The sequence below is a fragment of the Rhinopithecus roxellana genome, chromosome 9 (assembly GCF_007565055.1).
Source record: "Rhinopithecus roxellana isolate Shanxi Qingling chromosome 9, ASM756505v1, whole genome shotgun sequence".
NCBI classification, from domain to species: Eukaryota; Metazoa; Chordata; class Mammalia; order Primates; family Cercopithecidae; genus Rhinopithecus; species Rhinopithecus roxellana.
In genome coordinates this window covers 9,454,521-9,480,003 of record NC_044557.1, presented here as the reverse complement: position 1 = coordinate 9,480,003, position 25,483 = coordinate 9,454,521, and the positions used below count along the sequence as shown (strand labels likewise).

General features: G+C 43.3%; 1 protein-coding gene and 1 pseudogene across 1 annotated transcript; one reads left to right on the top strand and one right to left on the bottom strand.

Annotated features, from left to right (window-relative positions):
• Positions 1 to 373: 373 nt before the first annotated feature.
• MRPL15 (mitochondrial ribosomal protein L15) lies at positions 374 to 13,088 on the top strand. Its single transcript, XM_010388001.1, has 5 exons — positions 374 to 537; positions 1,655 to 1,809; positions 2,408 to 2,573; positions 7,422 to 7,545; positions 12,561 to 13,088. Exons 1-5 carry the CDS (start codon positions 430 to 432, stop codon positions 12,896 to 12,898), a joined length of 891 nt encoding a protein of 296 aa, XP_010386303.1. The 5' UTR covers positions 374 to 429; the 3' UTR covers positions 12,899 to 13,088.
• Positions 13,089 to 18,280: 5,192 nt separating this feature from the next.
• LOC115899820 lies at positions 18,281 to 18,383 on the bottom strand (annotated as a pseudogene).
• Positions 18,384 to 25,483: the final 7,100 nt, after the last annotated feature.

The window sequence follows — 25,483 nt, the reverse complement described above, 5'->3', positions numbered from 1 at the left end:
TACGGTGTATAATTACGCAAGCTCAAAAGCTAATAATTAACAGTTCACTTTGCTTTACTCTGGATTTTGCATTGACCTCAGAGAAGGCACTGCCTAGACAAACGGGTAAGGCCAAACAAACACTGACTCAAAAAAGATCCTTTATTTAACGCAGTGTTTTTAGTGCATGCTCTTGCTTGGCGAAAGAGGTTTTACGTTCAGAATATTAAAAGGGACCCCGAGGACAAAGCACGATCTCGGAAAATAAGATCACATCCCCAAAGAACTAAAAAGACAACCGAGACAAGCTTGCAGACTCCTACGCTTCTGCCCGAGTCCCGGGCTTGAGCGCGCTGCTGCAGCGCGACAGGGGCGGGGCCACGGCCGTAAAGCAGCCCCCGAGACCACGTGGCCTCCGAGCAGCTCAGGGCGACCTTGGGTCTGCGGGTTATGGCCGGTCCTTTGCACGGCGGTCGGGCCCGGGCCCTGGACCTGCTCCGGGGCCTGCCGCGTGTGAGCCTGGCCAACTTAAAGCCGAATCCTGGCTCCAAGAAACCGGTAAATGGGTAGTGGCGGTGCGGGGAAGCGCTGGGGACCCGGGCGATGAAAGCGGCGGCCCTTCTCTCCCTGTCATTAGGAGAACTGCCCTTTCTGGGAGGGTATTGGGATGAACGTAGGGTTGCCTCGTGCCTGTTCTCCCTTACTGCCCAGAGGGAAATCTTTCCACGTGCACCCAGTTCTTTTTTTTTTTCCCCCCCGAAACGGAGTCTTGCGCTGTCGCCCAGAAACAATTCTGCCTCACCCTCCCGTGTAGCTGGGATTACAGGCGCCCGCCACCACGCCCGGCTAATTTTTGTATTTTTAGTAGAGAGGTGGTTTCACCGCGTTGGCCAGGCTGGTTTTGAACTGCTGACCTCGTGATCCGCCCGCCGTGGCCTCCCTAAGTGTTGGGATTACAGGCGTGAGCCACTGCGCCCGGCCGCACCCAGTTAAGGTTATGTTTAAAAGCGTAAAGATATTAGGCGGAGAAGCCTACTCGCAGAAACTACAAAGTCATTGTGTCATTCAAAATTGGGTTTAAAATGAAGTGCTTTCCCCGTGTATGTTTTGTTCATTGGAAAAGATCTGAATCGCAGCTGTCCCTTCTGCAGTTCACTAAATACAGCTAGAAAAGCTGTTAGTTGACAGTGTACTGTCATTGTAACAGTCAATTCGTTGCTTTCGTGAAATGACAGGAAGTAAATTAAGGAAAAGATTTTCTTCCACAAATTAGTTTTCAAATAAAATTACAGGTTTATGAATAAACTTTGCATATTTACAATTAATTTCAAAATAAAAAGTTCTTCACTATCATTTAAAATGTTGTGGATATTTAATTCTAGGATTTTTTTTCAGTTTCAGCCTATTACAAAAACCTAATCCCCATCCCAACCTTTACTTTTTGCTTTTGAAATACGCTTGGACTTTGGTTACAAGAATTAGCTATGTCTTTAGAGGCAAAGATGCTAACAGAGTGTGTGGACCTTTGAGCAATTAGGACATGCTTATATCACACAATAGTGTTAGCTAGCACTGGTCGGTTGGATGAATGAATAGCATAACAAAAAGTGAAGAGCTGAAATGCAGTTTTTAGAAATGCATCTGAAATTCATAAAATTCTCTTCTTTCCTTGTAGGAGAGACGACCAAGAGGTCGGAGAAGAGGTAGAAAATGTGGCAGAGGCCATAAAGGAGAAAGGCAAAGAGGAACCCGGCCCCGCCTGGGCTTTGAGGGAGGCCAGACTCCATTTTACATCCGAATCCCAAAATACGGGTTTAACGAAGGACATAGGTAAGGTTGCTTTGCTTTTTAAAAGTACAGGTCCCCAATTTCCATTAAAAAGCACCTAAATAATAGTTTGGTAGAAATTTTGGTGGAAATTTTAAATTCACTTTGAAGCAAACTTTTGCTACTGTTCCCCTGAACCATTTTTTGGTAATGAAATTTGGCCTGGATTATTAAAAGGAAAAAAGCCCAGACATTGCACTCAGACCTGCAAAATGGAGATTCTAATGCCTGCTCTAATGGTTATTTAAGAGAATTAGCAATAATAGTATATATAAAAATCTGGCCCACTGTAGTCACCTAATAAATGATAACTACATTATTACTTTGAGCTCCATAGTAAGTTAAATTTTCTACAGATTTATTTGTGTAAATAAGTGAAGTAAATGCTTAGAGAGGAAAATAATTTTTAGTGGAACAAAGGTGGTACAGGTTTCATTACCCAAAACCAAGCAATATTGCATGTTTGTGTTATGCTCAAGAGGATTTTATTTAGTCAAATAATTAAAATGGGTAGAGGAAAATACAAGACAAAGCTTTGAGTTGATTTGGAGAAGTTACAGGAAGATGAGAGTTTTCCAACTCTTACATTCTTGTTTTACAGTTTCAGACGCCAGTATAAGCCTTTGAGTCTCAATAGGCTGCAGTATCTGATTGATTTGGGTCGTGTTGATCCTACTCAACCTATTGACTTAACCCAGCTTGTCAATGGGAGAGGTGTGATCATCCAGCCACTTAAAAGGGATTATGGTGTCCAACTGGTTGAAGAGGTAAGTCTTGATTAGATCTTTTTGTGTTATATAGGAGTATTTTTTTTTTTTTTTTTAAGACGGAGTCTTGCTCCGTTGCCTGATCTGGAGTGCAGTGGTGCAATGTTGGCTCCTGCAACCTCCACCTCACGGGTTTAAGTGATTCTCCTGCCTCAGCCTCCTGAGTAGCTGGGATTACAGGCACCCACGACCACGCCCAGGTAATTTTATTTATTTTTAGTAGAGACAGGGTCTCAATATGTTGGCCAGGCTGATCTTGAACTGCTGACCTCAACTGATCTGCTCACTTCGGTCTCCCCAAGTGCTGGAATTACAGGCGTGAGCCACCACACCTGGCCTGTAGAAGGATATTTTTGATTTTCAGATAATCAATACTCTACCCCCTTTATTTTTATCTCATTTGTGTTTATAACCGTTATGTAGTGGTGATGGCTGTGGTTTTGGACAGCTGTCATGCTATCATGGCAGGGCTCTGTCCCTTGGTCCTGGAATGCCCTTCTGCGTATCTGTAAAGCTTGCCCCCTCCTTTTTTTTTTTTTTTTTTTTTTTTTTTTGAGATGGAGTCTTGCTCTGTTTTTTTTTTTTGAGATGGAGTCTTGCCCAGGCTAGTGTGCAGTGGTACAATCTCGGCTCACTGCAACCTCTGCCTCCCGGGTTCAAGAGATTCTCCTGCCTCAGCCTCCTGAGTAGCTGGGACTACGGGCATGTGCCACCACACCTGGCTAATTTTTTATATGTTTAGTAGAGATGGAGTTTCGCTATATTGGCCAGGCCTTCTTGAACTCCTGACCTCGTGATCCAGCCACTTCCGCTTCCCAAAGTTCTGGGATTACAGGTGTGAGCCACCGTGCCTGGTGCCCCCTTACTTCTTTTTGTTCTCTGTTTGAATGTCAGCATATCAGGAAGATCTTTTTTTTTTAATAGAGACAGAATCTCACTCTGTCTCCCAGGCTGGAGTAAAATGACGCGATCTCAGCTCACTGCCAACCTCTGCTGCTCAGGTTCAAGCTATTCTCATGCCTCAGCCTCCTGAGTAGGTGTGACTACAGGCACGTGCCACCACGTCTGGCTAATTTATTTTTAGTAGAGATGGGGTTTTGCTATGTTGGCCAGGCTGTTCTCAAACTCCTGACCTCAGGTGATCTGCCTCAGGTGATCCACCTCAGCTTCCCAAAGTGCTGGGATTACAGGTGTGAACCACCCCGCCCGGCCAGGAAGGTCTTTTTTGAGAGGCTTTTTAAAAGAGTACTTTCCCTGCTTCAGGAATCACACTGTTTCCTTTACTCTGCCCAAAGTGTTTTTCTTTGAATATATATGAACACTTGACATTTATTACCAAGTTATGCCTTTGTTTTCATTGTCTTCCTCACTAGAATATAAGCTCCCTTGAGGGCAGGTGCTTTGATTCATTGCTTTACTTTCTTCTTTCTTTTTTTTGGTATCTCGCTCTGTGGCCCAGGCTGGAGTACAGTGGTGTCATTTCAGCTCACTGCAACCTCTGTCACCTGAGTTCAAGCGATTCTCCTGCCTTAGCTTCCCGAGTAGCTGGGATTACAGGCACCTGCCACCAGGCCCAGCTATTTTTTCTGCCTCTTTTTTTTTTTTGGAGACGTAATCTCACTCTGTCACCCAGGCTGGAGTGCAATGGCATGATCTCGACTCACTGCAATCTCCACCTCCCAGGTTCAAGCGATTCTCTTGTCTCAGCCTTCCAAGTAGCTGGAATTACAGGCATGCACCACCAAGCCAGGTTAATTTTGTATTTTTAGTAGAGACAGGGTTTCACCATGTTGGTCAGGCTGTTCTTGAACTCCTAACCTCAGGTGATCCGCTTGCCTCGGCCTCCCAAAGTGCTGGGATTACAGACGTGAGCCACTGTTGGCCAAATTTTTTGGACATTGTTAATCAACTACTGTTTGCCAATAATACAGTTGTATAGGTAAGTTAGTGTCCACTAGAGGGAAGCATATGTTTATGAAAAAACCTTTCAGATTCCTTTGAAAAAGTGAACTGTATGGATAAAAACTTTCCAAATAAAGTAATTTGAAAAGAGAATACCAAATACAAGATTAAGCCTCAGTATTCTACCCTGGGTGTGTATAAGGAAATACACATGTAACTTAACATATGGAAATCCATGACCTCATCAGCCCTTAAACTGCACATCCCAACATCCTTAGGTGTTGTCTATTAGATTAGCAAAAATAACCGTGAAAACTGTACCCCAGGGCACTGGTTGAGTAAGTGCGATTACACATCATTTATAGCTCTGTTAACTGACTGACTTCTGTGATTTCAGATTTGCAGTAAATAGTGAATAATAAGACAGTTTTGATCCTTTAGCACAAAATTATCAATTTGGAAATGTATGTTCTCAAGGAAAAGCGAAATGAAAGAAACCTGACTATAAAGACAGTCCTAAAAATGCTATTTATACTACTGAAAATACTGGAACTGACACCAATTCCCCAAAATAGGGAGATGGTTAAGCAAGCTATAGATGACTTAAAAATCACAAATGATACAGCAAGACCCTATTTTATTGAATCAAAGGTACTGTTGATTTTAAACACACACCAGTATTAGATATAAAAAAAGTGTGAAAATGCATCTTAGAATTTATGGAATATTTTTGAAATACATGAAAAATTAGTCATTAATAGAAGGAGCTAAACTGGGAGCCAGTTTGTTTCAGCTTCATGAAAACTTTCTATTGCCATAGAGTGGTAATGCTGCCATCTTTTTGTTTTTATCAGAATCTGCTTTGAAATTAGAGAAAAATATAGCACATGCTAACTGTGACCAAAAATTTAACTTTTTGGAGTTCAGAACTACATTTTTCTTTTTTTTTTCCTTCTTTTTTATTTTTATTTTTTGAGATGGAGTCTTGCTCTGTTGCCCATGCTGCAGTGCAATGGCACGATCTGGACTCACAGCAACCTTCACCTCCACCTCAGGTTTAAGCCATTCTCCTGCCTCAGCCTCCCAAGTAGCTGGGATTACAGGCACGTGCCACCGTGCCCGGCTAATTTTTATATTTTTTAGTAGAGATGGGGTTTTAACATGTTGGCCAGGCTGGTTTCAAACTCCTGACATTAAGTAATCTGCCCTCCTTGGCCTCCCAAAGTGCTAGGATTACAGGCATGAGTCACTGCGCCTGTACATTTTCTAGTGTTGACTATTCCAGGAAAAATTTGGAGAGGTTTTTTTTTTTCTTTTTTTCCAGCTTAGAGGCTATAATAAAGTCAATATTGAATGCAAAGTGAAATTTCTATTGTCTTCTCTTTTTTGCCCTAGTGAGGCCAACTTCTCCAAAGCTCAGATTTTGTCAGATATTCTGTTCTTCCGTCTGCTCCAGCCTGCATGTTCCCCTGTTTAACCTCCTGCTGGCCTCTTACTTACTTAGGGATAAGGAAGATTAGTTTTTATCTATGACAGCATAATGTTGTGGTTAAAAATACAGATGCTATGACTAGACTCCCTGGATTAGAATCCTTGCTTTGTGACCTTGGGCATATTACTTAACTTCTCTGTGCCTTGGTATTTCCATCTATGAAGTCGAGATAGCAATAATCCTATCATAAGGTTGTTATGAGGATGAAGCAGCCTGCTATTAATGAAGTACCAGGAGTGAATGCTTAGTAGGTGTACATAAAATGGAAATATAGTCAGTCTTACCTACACGGATTGAAAATTGGTAAAACAAGGTAGCCTAAATAAAATGTTAAAAAAAAAAAAAGTGATAGGACCTCAAAGTAGAGATATTTAAAATAGGAATTATAGTCGTCCCTTAGGATTGGTTCCAGGACCACCTCCTCTTACTACAATCCAGATAATCAAGTCTCTAAGATGGCCTAGTATTTGCATATAACCTGCCACATCCTCCCATATACTTTAAATCATCTCTAGATTACCTGTAATACCTAATATTAGGTTGGTGCACAAGTAATTGCGTCTTTTGCCATTGAAAGTAATGTAAATACTATATAAATAGTTGTTATACTATATTTAAAAAAGAATTGTTTTCTTATTATTGTATTATTATTATTATTTTGAGATGGCGTCTTGCTCTGTCACCTAGACTGGAGTGCAGTTGTGCGATCTCAGCTCATTGCAGCCTCTGCCTCCCGGGTTCAAGTGATTCTCCTGCCTCAGCCTCGAAGTAGCTGGGATTACTGGTGCCCGCCATCATGCCCAGCTACTTTTTGTATTGTAATAGAGACGGGGTTTCACCATGTTGCCCAGGCTGGTCTTGAACTCCTGACCTCAGGTGATCTTCTTGCCTTGGCCTCCCAAAGTGCTGTGATTACAGGCATGAGCCACTGCACCTGGCCTTATTTTATTTTTATTTTTATTTGAGATGGAGTTTCACTCTTGTAGCCCAGGCTGGAGTGCAATGGCGTGATCTTGGCTCACTGCAACCTCCCCCTGGCTGGGTTCAGGCGATTCTCCTGCCTCAGCCTCCTGAGTAGCTGGGACTACAGGTGCGCGGCACCATACCCAGCTAATTTTTTGTATTTTTACTAGAGACGGGGTTTCTCCATGTTGGGCAGGCTGGTCTCGAACTCCTGACCTCAGGTGGTCCACCCGCTTTGGCCACCCAAAGTGCTGGGATTATAGGTGTGAACTACTGCGCCCAGCCTTATTTTTTATTATTACTTTTTTCCAAAAATTATCTATCCAAGTTGGTTGACTCACAGATGTGGAACCCACAGATATGGAGGGCTAACTGTACTGTTACATTATAGGCACTTCGGAGGGAAAAATACTATTTATAAAGGAAGCTTGACATAATTAATTTACTTTTAGCCAAGCTGTTTACCAACAGACTGTTTTGACATATTTCAGGGTGCTGACACCTTTACGGCGAAAGTTAATATTGAAGTACAGTTGGCTTCAGAACTGGCTATTGCTGCCATAGAAAAAAATGGTGGTGTTGTTACTACAGCCTTCTATGATCCAAGAAGTCTGGGTAAGCTTGTTCCATGGTCATTTTCTTCTTTTTCTCTTTGTCTTATATTGGCTACTACTTTTAAATTACTTACTGAATGGCAAATGTTGGTAGTAGTTTGGATGTAGTATTTGATCTACATCTACCATATGGATTATTATGATTTAAAGAATACAGCATGTTGCTGACACAAATACCAAGGGCAAAAAAGGCTCTCAACCCCTCCCCTGAACTGCAGAACTGCATCTGCCTGCCTGGCAAATTCTCTTGAATGTCTAGCAGGGACCTAAAAGGTAGCATGTCTCATGTCTGAAATGTCTCTTTTCTCTCTCTTTTTTTGAGACAGAGTCTTGCTCTGTCGCCCAGGCTGCAGTGCGCGATCTCTGCTCACTGCAATCTCCGCCTCCCAGGTTCAAGCGATCCTCCTGTCTCAGCCACCGGAGTAGTTGGGGTTACAGGTGCCCGCCACCACACCCAGCTAATTTTTATATTTTGGGTAGAGACAAGTTTCACCATGTTGTCAAAGCTGGTCTCGAACTCTTGACCTCAAGTGATCTGCCCTTCTCAGCCTCCCAAAGTGCTGGGATTACAGGTGTGAACCACCACACCCAGCCCCTCTTTTCTCTTTTACCTCAGCCTGGCTCATCTTGTAGTCTTCCCTATGTAAGTAAATGACAAGTCCATCCAAAATTTGGAGTCCTGAACTTTTTCTTTTATGCCCTAATAAATCTTTTGAGTTGTTTCTTCAAACTATCCACATTTGACCACTTCTCCAGCTACTACTGCCAGTCTGTCCTAACCACTGTCCTCTTGCCTGGATGACTGTGGGCCTTCAGGTGGCCTTTCTGTTGTTGTTTCCATCTGCAGTGGAGTGACGTGGCACGAGATTCCTTTTAAAGCATGGACTATCACTCCTTTGCACAAAACCTTCAGTGGTGTCCACGCTGCTCCTACAAGGCTGGCTGTGATCTGCACCAGCTCTTGTCCCTCCTGATGTTCCCCTGCTCCCTCCGTTCCCTTACTGGCCACCTGCTTTGGATTTCCTCCACACTCCGAGCCCTGTGTACTATGTACTTTCAGCCTCGACCTCTGCTGTTCCCCCTGCCTGGAGCTTCCCCCACCTGGAATATTCATGGCTTTGGGCCCCATTGTTCCAGATCTCTGCTTATTAGGAGATCTTTCTCACCTGTACTAAAAAAAGAGCATATGTACACACATGCACATGTGTATTGTGCACATGCACACACACACATGCACAGGCACATCCTGTCCCCTTGCCCTGCATTGTGTTTGACCCTGGCGGCTATCACCAGCTGACAAAGTATAAGTTCATTTCTCTCTCTCCGTTCATTCTTTCTTTCCCATCTCTCAGGATGATGGAGACCTTTTGCTACCTGCTGTATCTCCTGCACATAGAACGATGCCTGGTATCTGGAAGAGACTCACTTAAATTTTGTTGAATAAATTAATTGGATTTTTCAAGTTGCAGAGATGACAACCAAATGTAACTTGTTGACTAAATGCTTTACAAAGGATTCTTTGGTGCTTTTACATTCAAATGGGAGTTAAACATTTCCTGGCCAAATTGCATGATTAGAAGAAAATTCTTTGAAAATTAATATATAAAAAGGAAAAAGGGAAGGCTTTGTGTCGTCTGTATGTAGAGTTTGAAACAAATACCTACCATTTCCTTTTTCCCATAATTGAAAGCTTTTAAAAAATATTCATCAAAGGCTGGGCGCAGCGCCTCACGCCTGTAATCCCAGCACTTTGGGAGGCCGAGGTGGGTGGATCACATGAAGTCAGGAGTTGTAGACCAGCCTGGCCAACGTGGTGAAACCCCATCTCTACTAAACATACAAAAATTAGTGGGGTGTGGTGGCGGGCGCATGTAATCCCAGCTACTCGGGAAGCTAAGGCAGGAGAATCCCTTGAACCTGGGAGCAGAGGTTGTAGTGGGCTGAGATCGCGCCACTGCACTCCAGGCTGGGTGACAGAGTGAGACTGTCTCAAAAAAAAAAAAAAAGAAAAAAATTCGCTAACGTGGTGATTCCATTTTCCCTCTTGTTTACTATAGATGAGCATCTTTTCTTATTTTGGTCTGTCACTCAGTTTTTAGGGTGAGCTGCTTCAAATATGAAAACCAGTATTTTTCTTTAAAAGAGTCACAGACATTTTGGAAGGACTTTGCATTAGTGTGTTTTTCAGTCATTGTTACCACAATGTGGTGGTGGCGTTCGTTCTCTAGCCAGATGCCCTCCGCCACCCTGAGCTGGCATCTTCGGAGGCACCCTCAACCTTGATGCTCTTGTGCGTGGCTCACTCCAGCAGCTCTGCGGGTTGTCCCAGGAGCTTTTTATTTAAAAAGTAATAAATCCAATCACAGGTTTATCACTTAGTAATTTTGGCTCTGAATAATTTACTTTGTTGTGCTTTAGTTTTCCAAGTTATAGAACATTTTTAATTTTTTTTGCACTATGGTCTCACTCTGTCATCCAGGCTGGAATGTAGTGGTGTGATCAAGACTGACTGCAACCTCCAACTCCTGGGCTCAAGTGATCCTCCTACCTCAACCTCATGAGTAGCTGGGACTACAGGTGTATGCTACCATGCCTGGCTAATTTGATTTTTATAAAGATGGAGATCTCACTGTGTTGCCCATGCTGGTCTCAAACTCCTGGTTTCAAGTGATCCTTCTGGCTCAGCCTCCCAAAGTGGTGGGATTATAGGTGTGAGCCACCATGTCGGGCCAGAATTTTTTTTTTTCTCTTTTCGTTTGAGATGGTCTTGCTCTCTCAGGCTGGAGTGCAGTTCCACTCACTGCAACCTCAAACTCCTGGGCTCAAATCCTCCCACCTAGGCTCCCTGAGTAACTGGGACTACAGGTGTCTGTCACCACGCTAGTTTTTTTTTGTTTTATGTTTTGTAGAGATGAGGTCTCACTATGTTGCTCAGGATGGTCTTGAACTCCTGGGCTCAAGCAATTCTCCTACCTGCCAAGGTGCTGGCATTAAAAGCATCAGCCATTGTGCCTGGCCTACAAACTTCTTTCTTAAATATATTTTGAAGATACTTTCTTGATGATTCAAGGACATCCAGTATTTACTTACCCTCTGTTGTAGGTGAAATAGGTAGGATGGTTTATCCAGAGCATGACCTGGCTTTAGGTGGCTCTGCTTTCTAATTCTTGGTCTTGACCCTTAGCAGATAGCTTCCAGTTCTTCTTTTTGTGAGTGGCCTGCCCGGAGTACCTCTTAATCGCCATTTCTCATTTGCCCTGTTTGGAGATACTGCTAGGTAATGCAGTATATTAGAGCTGTATAAAACAGCTGTCATATTCTTACATTCAGCAAACAGCCAGTGGCTAGTGTTTGCTAGATACTGTTCCAGCTGATGGAGAGACGGTAGTGCAAGAGTCGAAAGTCCCTTCCTGGCTGGGCGCAGTGGCCTCACACCTGTAATCCCAGCACTTTGGGAGGCCAAGTCAGGTGGATCACCTGAGTTCAGGAGTTCGAGATCAGCCTGGCCAACATGGCAAAACCCCATCTCTACTAAAAATACAAAAATTAGCTGAGCATGGTGGTGCATGCCTGTAATCCCAGCTACTTGGGAGGTTGAGGCAGGAGAATCACTTGAGTCTGGGAGGTGGAGGTCGCAGTGAGCCGAGATCATGCCACTGTACTCTAGCCTGGGTGACAGAGCGAGACTTTGTCTCAAAAAAAAAAAAAAAAAAAAAAAATCTCCTTCACAGAGCTTATACCCTGGTGGGTGATAGTTAACATCTGTCTCATTGTATACCAAATACTATACATGTGTGAATGGATTCCATGGATTAAATCAGGTAAACTTTGTAATTGCTCTGTGACATATGTACTATTATTTTAAGGTTCTCAGTAATTTCCTTAGTACTGTTTTGATTTCTGTAACTGGCTTTGGTTAAGGGTGCATTGCTAACACATGATGAGTAGAGTGTCAGTTGTATTCATACAGTTATCTATTTGTGTAATTGTTTTCTAAGCTATCTAAAGGCCCTCTGGCATCTGTGATATCTTGTGTGTAGGCCTTTTTTTCACTCTAACTTTCAGAACACATGTCTCGGGTATTTAAAATGTTTAAAAACAGAACTGGGGCTATGCAGCATTCCTTGGTTCATTTCACATAAAATTTCTTTGCCAGCTCTTTGGTTAAGATAACTCATTTTAGTAAAATTGGTTTTCCAGAAATCTTAATACTTCTTAATTTCTAAACAAGATCCATATAAGCATTTTTGGAGTCTTCATGGTTCTTTGACTTGCCATTTGGACACCTCGGTTTTCTGTTTTAGGACTTCCTACTAGTGGTATGGGCGGTGGGACTCCATCTTGCTCTAACACACTATAGGCAGTATGCCATAAAAATGTTTTGTGTTTTAACATGGGGCTTAAGTACAATGTTACCAATGTTTAGAAATTCATTAATCATTGGTAACCCAGGGGAGTAACTTTGCCTCTCAAGATGCAAACTGTTGAAAATGAAGCATTTCCATTTGCTTACGTAAGACAAGCATATATAATAAAAAGTTCTTGGAATTAAGTTCTCATCTCACTAATATTTAAAAATTAATAATTGGCCGGGTATGGTTGCTTATGCCTGTAATCCCAGCACTTTGGGAGGCCCAGGTGGGTGGATCACCTGAGGTCAAGAGTCCTAGACCAGCCTGACAACATGGTGAAACCCGTCTTTAGTAAAAATACAAAATGATTTGGGCGTGGTGGCACGTGCCTGTAATCCCAGCTATTCGGGAGACTGAGGCAGGAGAATTGCTTGAACCCGTGAGGCAGAGGTTGCAGTGAGCCGAGATGGTGCCATTGCACTCCAGCCTGGGCAACAAGAGTGAAACTCCGTCTCAAAAATAAATAAATAAAAATTAATAATCAAGAGAAACTCTGTAACATCTCTATGTTACAGTGTTACATCTCTATGTTAGAGTTACATCTCTAGGTATATCTATGAGCTAATATTTGCATCTCACTTTTTAAATTTAAATTTTCTTTTAGACATTGTATGCAAACCTGTTCCATTCTTTCTTCGTGGACAACCCATTCCAAAAAGAATGCTTCCACCAGAAGAACTGGTGCCGTATTACACTGATGCAAAGAATCGTGGGTACCTGGCGGATCCTGCCAAATTTCCTGAAGCACGACTTGAACTCGCCAGGAAGTATGGTTATATCTTACCTGATATCACTAAAGATGAACTCTTCAAAATGCTCTGTACTAGGAAGGATCCAAGACAGATTTTCTTTGGTCTTGCTCCAGGATGGGTGGTGAATATGACTGATAAGAAAATCCTAAAACCTACAGATGAAAATCTCCTTAAGTATTATAGCTCATGAATTGCTGCCCAAGAAAGCAAGAAAGCAGAGTTGTTAAAGAGTACTGGAATAGGGGCTGAATGATCTATATTCCTCATTGCATTTTCCTTATGTATAATTTTCCAGATGGTGATGTTACTTTTCAATGTACTCATGTGTCTCATTTTCATCTAAAATTAAAATGGCAGGAAACAAGGACTGCATAGAGAAACTGAGTCTGTGTGGGTTCTGTCTCAAAGATAGAAACTCCCTGATAGTCTATGGAAGGAAAATGACAACTATTTTAGAATATTTCTAGTTTGTTTTTTCAATGATCTTTTCATCCAGACCTTGTTACTGTTACAGACCAGAATGAATGCACAAGTGGAATGGGATTGACCTGTAGGCCTCCTCTGCCAAGATGAGAGCATATGGAATGAGTTGGTGACCCCTCTCTTAATCTGTAGCCTCAGGGAAACATGGCTACCCAGTGTCAAGATGGTAAACCCTCAACTCGAAGAGTAAGATCAGGACGTATGCTTAAGGTGTAAGGCTGAGGAGTAGCTGGTAGGCAGTATGTTTGCCAGTGACATTGAAGGTGAGAGAAACAAAAATTACAAGTCAATTTGTTTTCTCAATTCTGTGGTAAAAGTGTTACAGGCAGGCCTTTGTTCTTAGAGCTCCCAAGATGGTGGCGGGCTGCCCCCAAGATGGTGGCAGCCACTCCCAAGATGGCAGCAAGCCTTTTCTTCTCCGGCCTGGGGTTCTTGGCCTCACAGATTCCAAGGAATGGAACCTTGGGCCATGTGGTGAGTGTTATAGCTCTATTAGAAGCCATGGGTCATGGAAGAGAACTGTGGAACCCAGTGACTAATGTTCAGCTCGATTAGGATGAACCCTGGGCCCTTAGCCATGCAGGAACAATGGTGACCCTCTAGCCCGATCGGGAGCAGCAATGGGCACCTGGCTGGATCAGAAGCACAGTTGACACCCTGCCAGATCCAGAGGGGTGGAAGTCAATGGCGGGTCTGGGACAGCGATGAACAGCAGTGGTGGACGGCGAGCAGAAGCTCAGCTCAAGCTGTAACAAACACAGACCAGAAGAGTGTGCAGTTGCAAGACTTAATAGAATGAAAACAGAGCTCCCATGCAATGGGAGGTGACCCAAAGGGAGTTGCCCACTTGCTGCTCGAATGCCTGGGTTTATATCCCGATCATTGTCCCTCCCCCTGTACTCTCAGGCGATACATGATTTGACTATTTCTTTACCTCCCGCTCTTAACCTAATTTGTATTTTAGTGAGCCCTCTTTGCTACCTGATTGGTCAGGTGTGAGCTGAGTTACAAGCCTCATGTTTAAAGGTAGGTGCGGTCACCTTCCCCAGCTAGGCTTAGGAATTCCTAGTCGGCCTAGGAAATCCAGCGAGTCCTGTCTCTCAAAAGTAGACAACCATGATTAAGCCATTAACATATTTTTCTTGAAGAAGGTAAATGTTCTAATATTAATTGATGTACTTTTACTTATCTCAGACATTGGAGACCTTTATCTTTCAGTCATTACAAATGATTTTGAAAAAATGGTTCAAATATTATATGAGCAATACAAACAATTGATAACCTGAGAATTAAGTTTAGTTAATGTAAAACATTCAGCAGTTAGTAAGTTTTTTTTTTTTTTTTTGAGGCAGTCTCCCTGTGTTGCCCAGGATGGAGTGCAGTGGTGCAATCTTGGCTTACTGCAACCTCTGCCTCCTGGGCTCAAGGGAGCAGTTAGTTAGATTACTTAGCTGCTGAAAGATACTTTATATCCAAATCATATGAAACCTTAATTTACATTGAGAAATTAAAGATTGATCTTGAATAATTCATAATTCTTCCACAGTAGGAATAAAATGATTCCTAGCTATTTTCTTAAAAATAAAAAAATTTGAAAACCTCGGCAATGCAATATTTGTTTTGTTTGCTAATCGATCTCATATATTACTGTTCTGAGATTCAATTTACAAAATAATTTATGTACCAAGTTTATCTTTCAATTTTTTTTTTTTTTTTTTTTTTGAGACGGAGTTTTCTTTTGTTGCCCAGGCTGGAGAGTAACGGCATGATCTCTCAGCTCACTGCAACCTCTGCCTTCTGGGTTCAAGCGATTCTCCTGCCGCAGCCTCCTGAGTAGCTGGGATTATGGGCATGTGCCACCACGCCCAGCTAATTTTTGTATTTTTAGTAGAGACAGGGTTTTGCCATGTTGGCCAGGCTGGTCTCGAACTCCTGACCTCAGGTGATATATCCGCCTTGACCTTGCAAAGTGCTAGGATTACAGGCATGAGCCACAGTGCCCTGCCTCTTTCAATTTTTATCCAGGATTATATAATTGACTTGTTATTAAACCATTCCTTAGTACCTAGGACTTGTAAAGAATCATGACTGGGACCATCTTCTTTTTTTTTGTTGTTGTTGTGGGGGTGGGGGACAGAGTTTTGTTCTTTTTTTTTTTTTTTTTTTTTTTTTTTGAGACGGAGTCTGGCTCTGTCGCCCAGGCTGGAGTGCGGTGGCCGGATCTCAGCTCACTGCAAGCTCCGCCTCCCAGGTTCACGCCATTCTCCTGCCTCCGCCTCCCAAGTAGCTGGGACTACAGGCGCCCGCCTCGTCGCCCGGCTAGTTTTTTGTATTCTTTAGTAGAGACGGGGTTTCACCGTATTAGCCAGGATGGTCTCGATCTCCTGACCTTGTGATCCGCCCGTCTCGGCCTCCCAAAGTGCTGGGATTACAGGCTTGAGCCACTGCGCCTGGCCAGAGTTTTGTTCTTTTTGCCCAGGCTGGAGTGCAATGGCGTGATCTCAGCTCACTGCCACCTCCGCCTCCCGGGTTCAAATGATTCTCCTGCCTCAGCCTCCCGAGTAGCTGGGATTACAGGTGCCTGCCACCACACCTGGCTAATGTTTTGTATTTTTAGTAGAGATGGGGTTTCACCATGTTGGCCAGGCTGGTCTGGAACTCTTCACCTCGGGTGATCTGCCTTGGCCTCCCAAAGTGTAGGATTTCAGGCGTGAGCCACCATGCCCAGCTGACCATCTTCTATGATAACACGAAATCCTGTGAATTTCAAAGGATAGGCAAAAATTTTAAAACGTGCTTTTATTTTTCAGATACCCAAGTGATGGAGTTGGTGTGTTAGTGCTCATTTTGGCTCCATTGATAGGATCCCCAAATCACAGTGCTTGAATGAGATAGTTTATTTTTCTCTCGCGCATGAAGAGCTGCGATCAGTTGAGGGCTGGTTGCTGGATCTGCTCCACAAAGTCTCAACCCGAGGCACCCTCATTCCTAGAGTGAGATGCTCATTTTCTTGATCCAAGTGGGCAAAGAGCAAGCCTGCTTTTCCTAAGGAAGGTTCCACACAAAACCCATTGGCCAGAACTTGGATGCAGTCCCATTATTTTGAAGGGTGTTGAAGCCTTTGGCCACTTCTGAGCTGAACTGAAAAATTCTATTATGGTGGCTGCATAAGAGAGTAGATGTATTAGACAACCAGGAAAGGAATTTTCACCTGTGTTGGTATTGAAACCTCAACTCTGAAGTTAATTGACTCAACATTAGACAAACACAGGAAAAGTGCAGAATTATTTAATTCTATAGCATCTGGAATGCTAGGTTCAGTAAGTTATATAATAGCCAATAAGTTGATGATTAATCTTGATTTACAAAGTATTTTTGAAGAGTGATGATGTCAGAGGCATTTGAACCACAGGACTCCATCTTGAATAGGGGCTGGGTAAAAGACCTACTAGACTGCATTCCCAGGTGGTTAGGCATTCTTAGTCACAGGATGAGATAGGAAGTTGGCACGAGGTTCAGGTCACAAAGATCTTGCTGATAAAACAGGTTGTGGTAAAGATGCCAGCGAAATCCCACCAAAACCAAGATGATGAAAGTGACCTCTGGTCGTCTCCACTGCTCCTTATACACTAATTATAATGCATTAGCATATGCTAAAAGATACTCCCACTACTCCGTGACAGTTTACAAATGCCATGGAAACGTCAGGAAGTTGCCCTATATGGTCTAAAAAGGGGAGGAACCCTCAGTTCTGGGAATTGGCCACCCCTTTGCCAGAAAACTCATGAATAAGCCACCCCTTGGTTAGCATATAATCAACAACCATAAAAATAGTTAACCAGCAGCCCATGCTGCTACTCTGCATATAGAGTAGCCACTCTCTTATTCCTTTGTTATTATTATTATTATTTTTGAGATGGAGTCTCGTTCTGTTGCCCAAGCTGGAGTGCAGTGGCGCGAACTTTGCTCACTGCAATCTCCGCCTCCCAGGTTCAAGCAATTCTCCTGCCTCAGCGTCCTGAATAGCTGGGACTACAGGCGCCCACCACCATGCCCAGCTAATTTTTTGTATTTTTAGTGGAGACGGGGTTTCACCATGTTAGCCAGGATAGTCTTGATCTCCTGACCTCGTGATCCACCTACCTCGGCCTCCCAGAATGCTGGGATTACAGGCGTGAGCCACCGTGCCCAGCCTCCTTTCTTAATAAATTTGCTTTCACTTTATGGACTCACCCCAAATTCTTGCCCAAGATTCAAGAACCTCTTGGGGTCTGGATCGCGACCCCTTTCCTGTAACAATGACAAAGCACAGGAAACTATCTGAGAAGAAGCATTCACTTTTTTCTGTGCCTGCTTTTAGTAGACATTTTTAACAATAAAGCCATCTTCCTGTGTTAGATATTTTAAAAGTCATATTTGAATATAACATGGAGGAAAAGAGAGGATAAGATATAGAGAAGGTTGGCCGGGCGCGGTGGCTCAAGCCTGTAATCCCAGCACTTTGGGAGGCCGAGACGGGCGGATCACGAGGTCAGGAGATCGAGACCATCCTGGCTAACATGGTGAAACCCCGTCTCTACTAAAAATACAAAAACTAGCCGGGCGAGGTGGTGGGCGCCTGTAGTCCCAGCTACTCAGGAGGCTGAGGCAGGAGAATGGCGTGAACCCGGGAGGCGGAGCTTGCAGTGAGCCGAGATTGCGCCACTGCACTCCAGTCTGGGCGACAGAGCGAGACTCTGCCTCAAAAAAAAAAAAAAAGATATAGAGAAGGTTGCTAAGAAAAGTGCCAAGGTACAAAGAATGTGCTTTTGGCCAGGCATGGTGGCTCATGCCTGTAATCCCAGCACTTTGGAAGGCAGAGGTGGGTGGATCACCTGAGGTCAGGGGTTCGAGACCAGCCCGGCCAACATGGTGAAACCCCGTCTCTACTAAAAATACAAAAAAATTAGGCAGGCGAGGTGTCAGGTGCCTGTAATCCCAGCTACTTTGGGAGGTTGAGGTAGGAGAATCGAGCTTGGGAGACGGAGGTTGCAGTGAGCTGAAATTAAAAAAAAAAAAAAGAATTCTTAGAATACAGTGAGATGAAGATAAAAAAAAATAGTGAAATGCCAGGAACTCTTTGTTATCAGGCCCGAGGGCCTCTTCTGCCTTTGTCAAGGGAGGGGCTCACCTTCTCTCCTTTCATACAACACATTTTCTGAGTATTTATTAGTGGGGTATTTAAACTGCGCTCCCTTAAGCCATTTAAAATGGAATCCATTAGACAAATCACTTCATCTTTTAGACTGTAAAATATAGTGACAAGCTTTGTAAAATAGGAGGACTGTGTAAAATGACCTCCAAAGTCTGTTGTAATACACTGATGATAAAGATGTTCCCTTGGGCTGAGGAAAACTTCTTTGACCTCAATCTATTTGCATAGAAATGAACTTCTTTCAATTTTAACACATCCTGTGTTCTGTATTCGTGTAAGAGGTTCCATTTTTTTCATATCAGAGTGTAACTTACACTCTGGCTTTGCTCTAGCTAAGTTACTGCCTTGCCTTATTTGTGCTGCAGGAGGTTTTCCTTTTGTGATTCAGTTCACAATTGTACATTTGGAGGGACTGGTACTACCTCAACAGGAAAGGTTCTTAATGGGGAACAAGGGAGGAAGTTAGTCACCTAAAGATAGATTGCATAGGCAACAGCCTTCCAGGCTCAGAATGACCCTTGGGTTCCCTCCTCCATCCTCCAAGTAGAATGACTACACTACCCTGACAACAGTTATGGAAGGGAAGAGACAGTCAAACATTAGACTTACTTCACTGTCGTTGTCTTAGGTGGCCTACAGGTGAAAGGAAATTGGGATAGAATGATAAAGGGAAGAACGAAAACAGGAAACAGATGTCTGGTTATGAATAATGCTCAGATAGTACTTATGCAGTGAGTATGGGCTTAGTCACAAACAGCTGTATCCTGGTCTCAATATTAGAATTGTGCAGATAAGTTCTCAGCCAAAATAGGCACGTTCCACAGAATCCGTCCATTCTATTTCATAAAGTTAATCCTCAAATTGCTGTATAACCGGGAGACTCAAGTTTGTTTTAACTACACAGCAACACTGGGCTCTATGACGGTGATATACCATGGCCCTTCTGCTGTGTACAAGGATAATGGGGCAGAGAATGTGCTAGCAGATGGTATTATTATCTTGTTAAGGGTTCATATCACTTGGAAATCTCAGAATAAAAGTAAGAATGCTTAAGTCTAGATTTTAGTCCTCTCATGGTATGTGGCTTCCAGTATACATGGCTAGTTTGCATCCAATCCATTGAGTTAATATGGATTTAATTTTTTTTTTTTTTTTTTTTTTTTTTTGAGACTGAGTCTCCCTCTATCGCCCAGGCTGGAGTGCAGTGGCACGATCTTGGCTCACTGCAATCTCTGCATTCCAGGTTCACGCCATTCTCCTGCCTCAGCCTCCCAAGTAGGTGGGACTACAGGTGCCCACCACCACGCCCCGCTAATTTTTTGTATTTTTTTAGTAGAGACGGAGTTTCACCGTGTTAGCCCAGATGGTCTCCATCTCCTGACCTCGTGATCCACCCGCCTCAGCCTCCCAAAGTGCTGGGATTAAAGGCATGAGCCACTACACCCGGCCTAAAATATTTTTTAACTCCGTAGAGAAATAATTGCTAGGGATTTCTTGTCTATTGAGTTCCTGGGTTTTCTTTTTTAAAAAATGCTACTCTCTATTCTTTGACAATGAGAGTGGCTCTACCATAGCCGGGGAAGATGTCAGATAACAGCAGTGTAACCCGATTTAGTTGGTGTCAGAGAATAAAGTGCGCTCTCTGATGTTAATACAGATCCCAGAATGGCTGCATTTTGATGCTTTACTGAAGAGACATAGCATGGTTGAAGTAGCACAGCTTCCATGTCACCAAACCTGGATTTGAATCCAGGCTCTGACAGCAGCTGTGTGACCTTGGGCACATCACGTAACTGCTGTGCTCTCCTCTATCTCACATGTGAAAGGGAGATAATCATACCCACCTCTGTGCTTCTGTGTTTGGGAGACTCAGTGAGGTTATTTGTGGGGAGACATGAAGCTCAGCCAGTTTGCAGAACCACCTGGAGCAGTTTACTTGGGCTCAGATGCCAAGACTAGCTGTGTGACCTTGATATGTTACTTAATGTCTCTGCCTCAGTTTCACCATCTGAAAAATGGGGGATGATGAATCTTAATGCATATGGTTATGAGGACTGAAAGAAGTCAATATTTGAAAAACACTTACCATAATGCCTGACACATAATTGCCTCTGTAAAGTGTTCACAAATCAAGTTTTGTTTTTTTTTGTTGTTTGTCTGTTTTGGACAGAGTCTCACTCTGTCGCCAGGCTGGAGTGCAGTGGTGCGATCTCAGCTCACTGCAACCTCCGCCTCCCAGGTTCAAGCAATTCTCCTGCCTCAGCCTCCCGAGTAGCTGGGATTATAGGCACATGCCACCACACACGTCTAATTTTATATTTTTAGTAGAGACAGGGTTTCACCATGTTGGTCAGGCTGGTCTTGAACTCCTGACCTCAGGTAATCTACCTGCCTCAGCCTCCCAAAGTGCAGGGATTACAGGCGTGAGCCACCACACTCGACCTCACTTGGCATAATGTTTTGAAAGTTATCCACGTGGTGGCATGTTCCACTACCTCATTCTTTTTTATGGCCAACTAGCTTTCCATAGTGTGGAGTGTTTATGCATTCATCAGTTGGTGGACATGGGGTTGTTTCCATGGTGGGGCTATTATAAATAATGCTACTGTAAACATGTTTGCAAGTCTGTGTGTGAACGTATGTTTTTATTTCTCTTGGGAAGATACTTAGCAGTGGAATTGCTGAGTAGATTAGCAAATTTATGTTTAACTTTTTTTTTTTTTTTTGAGACTATGTCTCACTGTGTCACCCAGGCTGGAGTGCAGTGGCACCATCTTGGCTCACTACAACCTTTGCCTCTCGAGTTCAAGCAGTTTCTTGAGGCCTTGGGATTACAGGTGTGTGCCACCATGGCCGAGGTAATTTTTTTTGTATTTTTAGTAGAAACGGGGTTTCACTATGTTGCCCAGGCTGGTCTCCAACTCCTGGCCTCAAGTGATCCACCTGCGTCAGCCTCCCAAAGTGCTGGGATTACAGGTGTGAGCCACCATGCCAGGCCCATGTTTGACTTTTAAAGAAACTGCCAAATTGTTTTCCAAAGTGGCTGCACCATGTTACTCCCCGACCAGCAATGAGCGTTTCTGTTTCTTAGATCCTTGCCAACATTTATTATTGTCTGTATTTTTGATGATAACCATTCTAGTCGGTGTGAAATGGCCTCTCATTGTGGGTTTGATTTGCATTTCACTAATAATGATGTGGAACATGTGGAACGAGAATAGCTTCTTGGCCATTTGTATGTAAGAGACTTCATATTCTTCTATGTACTTGAAATTTTATAAAGATAATTCTGATGATGACTGAGCATCCATATATGTAGGACATTTTAAAAGCTTTATCTGTTTATCTTATTTAATCCTCACCAGACCCTTTTATTTATGCCATTTTATAGGTGAAAAAAACTGAAGCACAGAGAGGTCAAGTATTTAGTATGAGGACATCTAGCTTGAAAGAAGTATTAGGGGCCGGGCGCGGTGGCTCAAGCCTGTAATCCCAGCACTTTGGGAGGCCGAGACGGGCGGATCACGAGGTCAGGAGATTGAGACCATCCTGGCTAACACAGTGAAACCCCGTCTCTACTAAAAAATACAAAAACTAGCCGGGCGAGGTGGCGGGCGCCTGTAGTCCCAGCTACTCGGGAGGCTGAGGCGGGAGAATGGCGCAAACCCGGGAGGCGGAGCTTGCAGTGAGCTGAGATCCGGCCACTGCACTCCAGTCCGGGCGACAGAGCGAGACTCCGCCTCAAAAAAAAAAAAAAAAAAAGAAAGAAGTATTAGGGCTAAGATTTAAACTCAAGTCAACTGGCTCCAGAGACAATGTTCTTTTTTTTTTCTTTTTCTTTTCTTTTTTTTTTTTTTTTGAGATGAAGTTTTGCTCTTGTTGCCCGGGCTGGAGTGCAGTGGCGCGATCTCCGCTCACTGCAACCTCTGCTTCCCAGGTTCAAGCGATTCTCCTGTCTCAGCCTCCCAAGTAGCTGGGATTACAAGGCGCCTGCCACCACGCCTGGCTAATTTTGTATTTTTAGTGGAGACGGGGTTTCACATTGTTGGTCAGGCTGGTCTCGAACTCCTGACCTCAGGTTATCCACCTGCCTCAGCCTCTCAAAGTGCTGGGATTACAGGCACAAGCCACTGCACCTGGCCTATGTTCTTGGATACTAGACAAACAGTTGTTATATATACATATTACATTAAAATGATTTAAATGTTTTCATTATGGTAACATTTACATAACATAAAATGTACCATTTCAACCATTCGTAAGTGTACATTAAGTGGCTTTAAGTGCATGCTATACATTAAGTGCATTCACAAGGTTATTCAACAATCACCACTATCAATTTCCAGAACTTTTTCATCATTCCAAACCTAAGTCATGCAATTAAACAGTAACTCTCCATTTTCTCCTGCCCCAGCCCTTGATAACTATTATTCTACTTTCTATGAATTTGCCTATTCTATCTACCGCATACAAGTGGCCCCACATAATATTTGTCATTTTGTGTCTGGCCTATTTTACCTAGTTCATATGGTTCATCCATAAGACAGCATGTATCAAAGTTTCATTCTTAAATTTAAAAAAATTTTTAATTAATGGTATCTTACACAAGGCTGGATGTGGTGGCTCACGCCTATAATCCTAGCACTTTGGGAGGCTGAGGCAGGCAGATTACCTGAGGTCAGGAGTTCGAAACCAGCCTGGTCAACATGGCAAAACCCCGTCTTCTACTATCAATACAAAAATTACCTGGGCATGGTGGCGGGCGTCTGTTATCCCGGCTACTTGGAAGGCTGTGGCAGGAAAATCGCTTGAACCTGGGAGGTGGACGTTGCATTGAGCCAAGATTGAACCACTGCACTCCAGCCTGAGAGACAGAGGAAGACTGTCTCAAAACAAACAAAATCACACAAAAAATACCATCTTAACTATTTTTAAGTGTGAAATTCAATAGTGTTAAGTATGTTCACACTGTCATGCAGCAGATATCCAGAACTTTTTCATCTTGCAAGATGGAAACTCTATACCCCTTTAAACAAACAACTCCTTATTTCTTTTCGTTTTCTTTCTTTCTTTCTTTTTTTTTTTTTTTGAGATGGCGTCTTGCCTTGTTGCCCAGGCTGGAGTGCAGTGGTACGATCTCGGCTCACTGCAACCTCCACCTCCCGGTTCAAGTGATTCTCTGGCCTCAGCCTCCTGGTAGCTGAGATTACAGGTGCCCGCCACCACGCCCGGCTAATTTTTTGTATTTTTAGTAGAGACAGGGTTTCAACATGTTGGCCAGGTTGGTCTTGAACTCTTGACCTCAGGCGATCCACCTGCCTCAGCCTCCCAAAGTGCTGGAATTACAGGCGTGAACCACTGCCCCGCCAACAACTCCCTATTTCTTCCTCCCATCCCCAAGCCCCTGGCAACCGCCATTCCTTTTTCCTTTTCAATGAGTTTGACTACTATAGATACCTTATTTAAGTGGAATCTTAAGTATTTGTCCTTCTGTGACTGGCTAATTTCATTTAGCATAATGTTCTCATGCTTTATTCATCTTGAGCACGTGTCAGAATTTCCTTCCGTTTTAAGACTGAATAGTATTCCATCGTGTGTATATACCAGATTCTGTTTATTCACTCCTCTGTTGAGGGACATTTGGGTTGTTTCCATCTTTTGGCTGCTGTGGTTGATGTTGCTCTGAACATTGGTTTCAAGTTTGAGTTCTTGCTTTTTTTTTTTTTTTTTTTTTTTTGAGACGGAGTCTCACTCTGTCACCCCAGGCTGGAGTGCAGTGGTATGATCTTGGCTCGCTGCAACCTCCTGCTTCCAGGTTCAAGCGATTCTCTTACCTCAGCCTCCTGAGTAGCTGGGATTACAGGTGTGTGCCGCCATGCCCGGCTGATATTTTCTGTGTTTTTCCAGTAGAGATAGGGTTTTACCATGTTGGCCAGGCTGGTCTCGAACTACTAACCTCAGGTGATGCCCCTGACTTGGCCTCCCAAAATGCTGGGATTACAGGCATGAGCCACCTCACCTGGCCATGAGTTCTTGCTTTCAATTCTTTTGGGTCTATACCTAGGAGTGGAATTGCTGGGTCATATGGTTATTCTATGTTTGAACTTTTTTTTTTTTTTTTTGAGATGGAGTCTTGCTCTGTTGCCCACGCTGGAGTGCAGTGGCTCGATCTCAGCTCACTGCAACCTCTGTTTTCCAAGTTCAAGCAATTCTCTTGGCTCAGCCTTCAGAGCAGCTGGGATTACAGGTGCATGACAACACACCTGGCTAATTTTTGTATATTTATTAGAGACAGGGCCTCACCATGTTGGCCAGGCTGATCTCCAACTCCTGACCTCAGATTATCTGCCCTGGTTGGCCTACAAGGCACTGTGCAAATAATTTTCAAATATTTATTTGATTAATCATTCCAAGGCTTAATTGTTTATTGAGTACCTCCTAAGTCCCAAACCTTGGATCTACCATGGTGAGTAAAAGATGTGGTCTTTGCCCTCATGCAGTTGATAGTCTAAAAGCAGAGTTGTTCATGCAAATGAATATAAGATTGCAATGAAGATAAGTGTTGGAAATGGTGTTTATGTGGGACCTGACTGCATACAAGAAGGTAATCTGATTTAGTAAGTGAAATCAGGGAAGGCGTCCTTGAGAAGTGACAAAACGAGGGTTAAGAGCCCAGTGAGGCGATGAGAGCAATCCTTCTGTGCAAAGGGAGCAGCATGCGTCAAGACGCTGTGCCTGAAGGAAGCATTGCATTACAGAGATCTCAAAGACTTTATTGGAACAAAAAGCAAAGAAAGGCTGTAGGAAACGAGGTAAAAGATAGACATTGCAGAGAATATGTGTTCTTCATTTCATCTACACAGAAGTTTTTTAAACACTGGGGTGAAATTCATATACCATAAAGTTGACAACTGAAAACAATTCAGCGGAATGTCATACATTCTCAGTGTTGTGCAACCACCTCCTCCATCTAGTTCCAAAGCATTTCATCACTCCAAAAGGAAACTAATACCCATTAAGCAGTCTGTGTTCATCTCTTCCTGTCCCCAGCCCCTGAGAACTAATAATCTGCTTTCTTTCTCTTTTTTTTTGGAGACA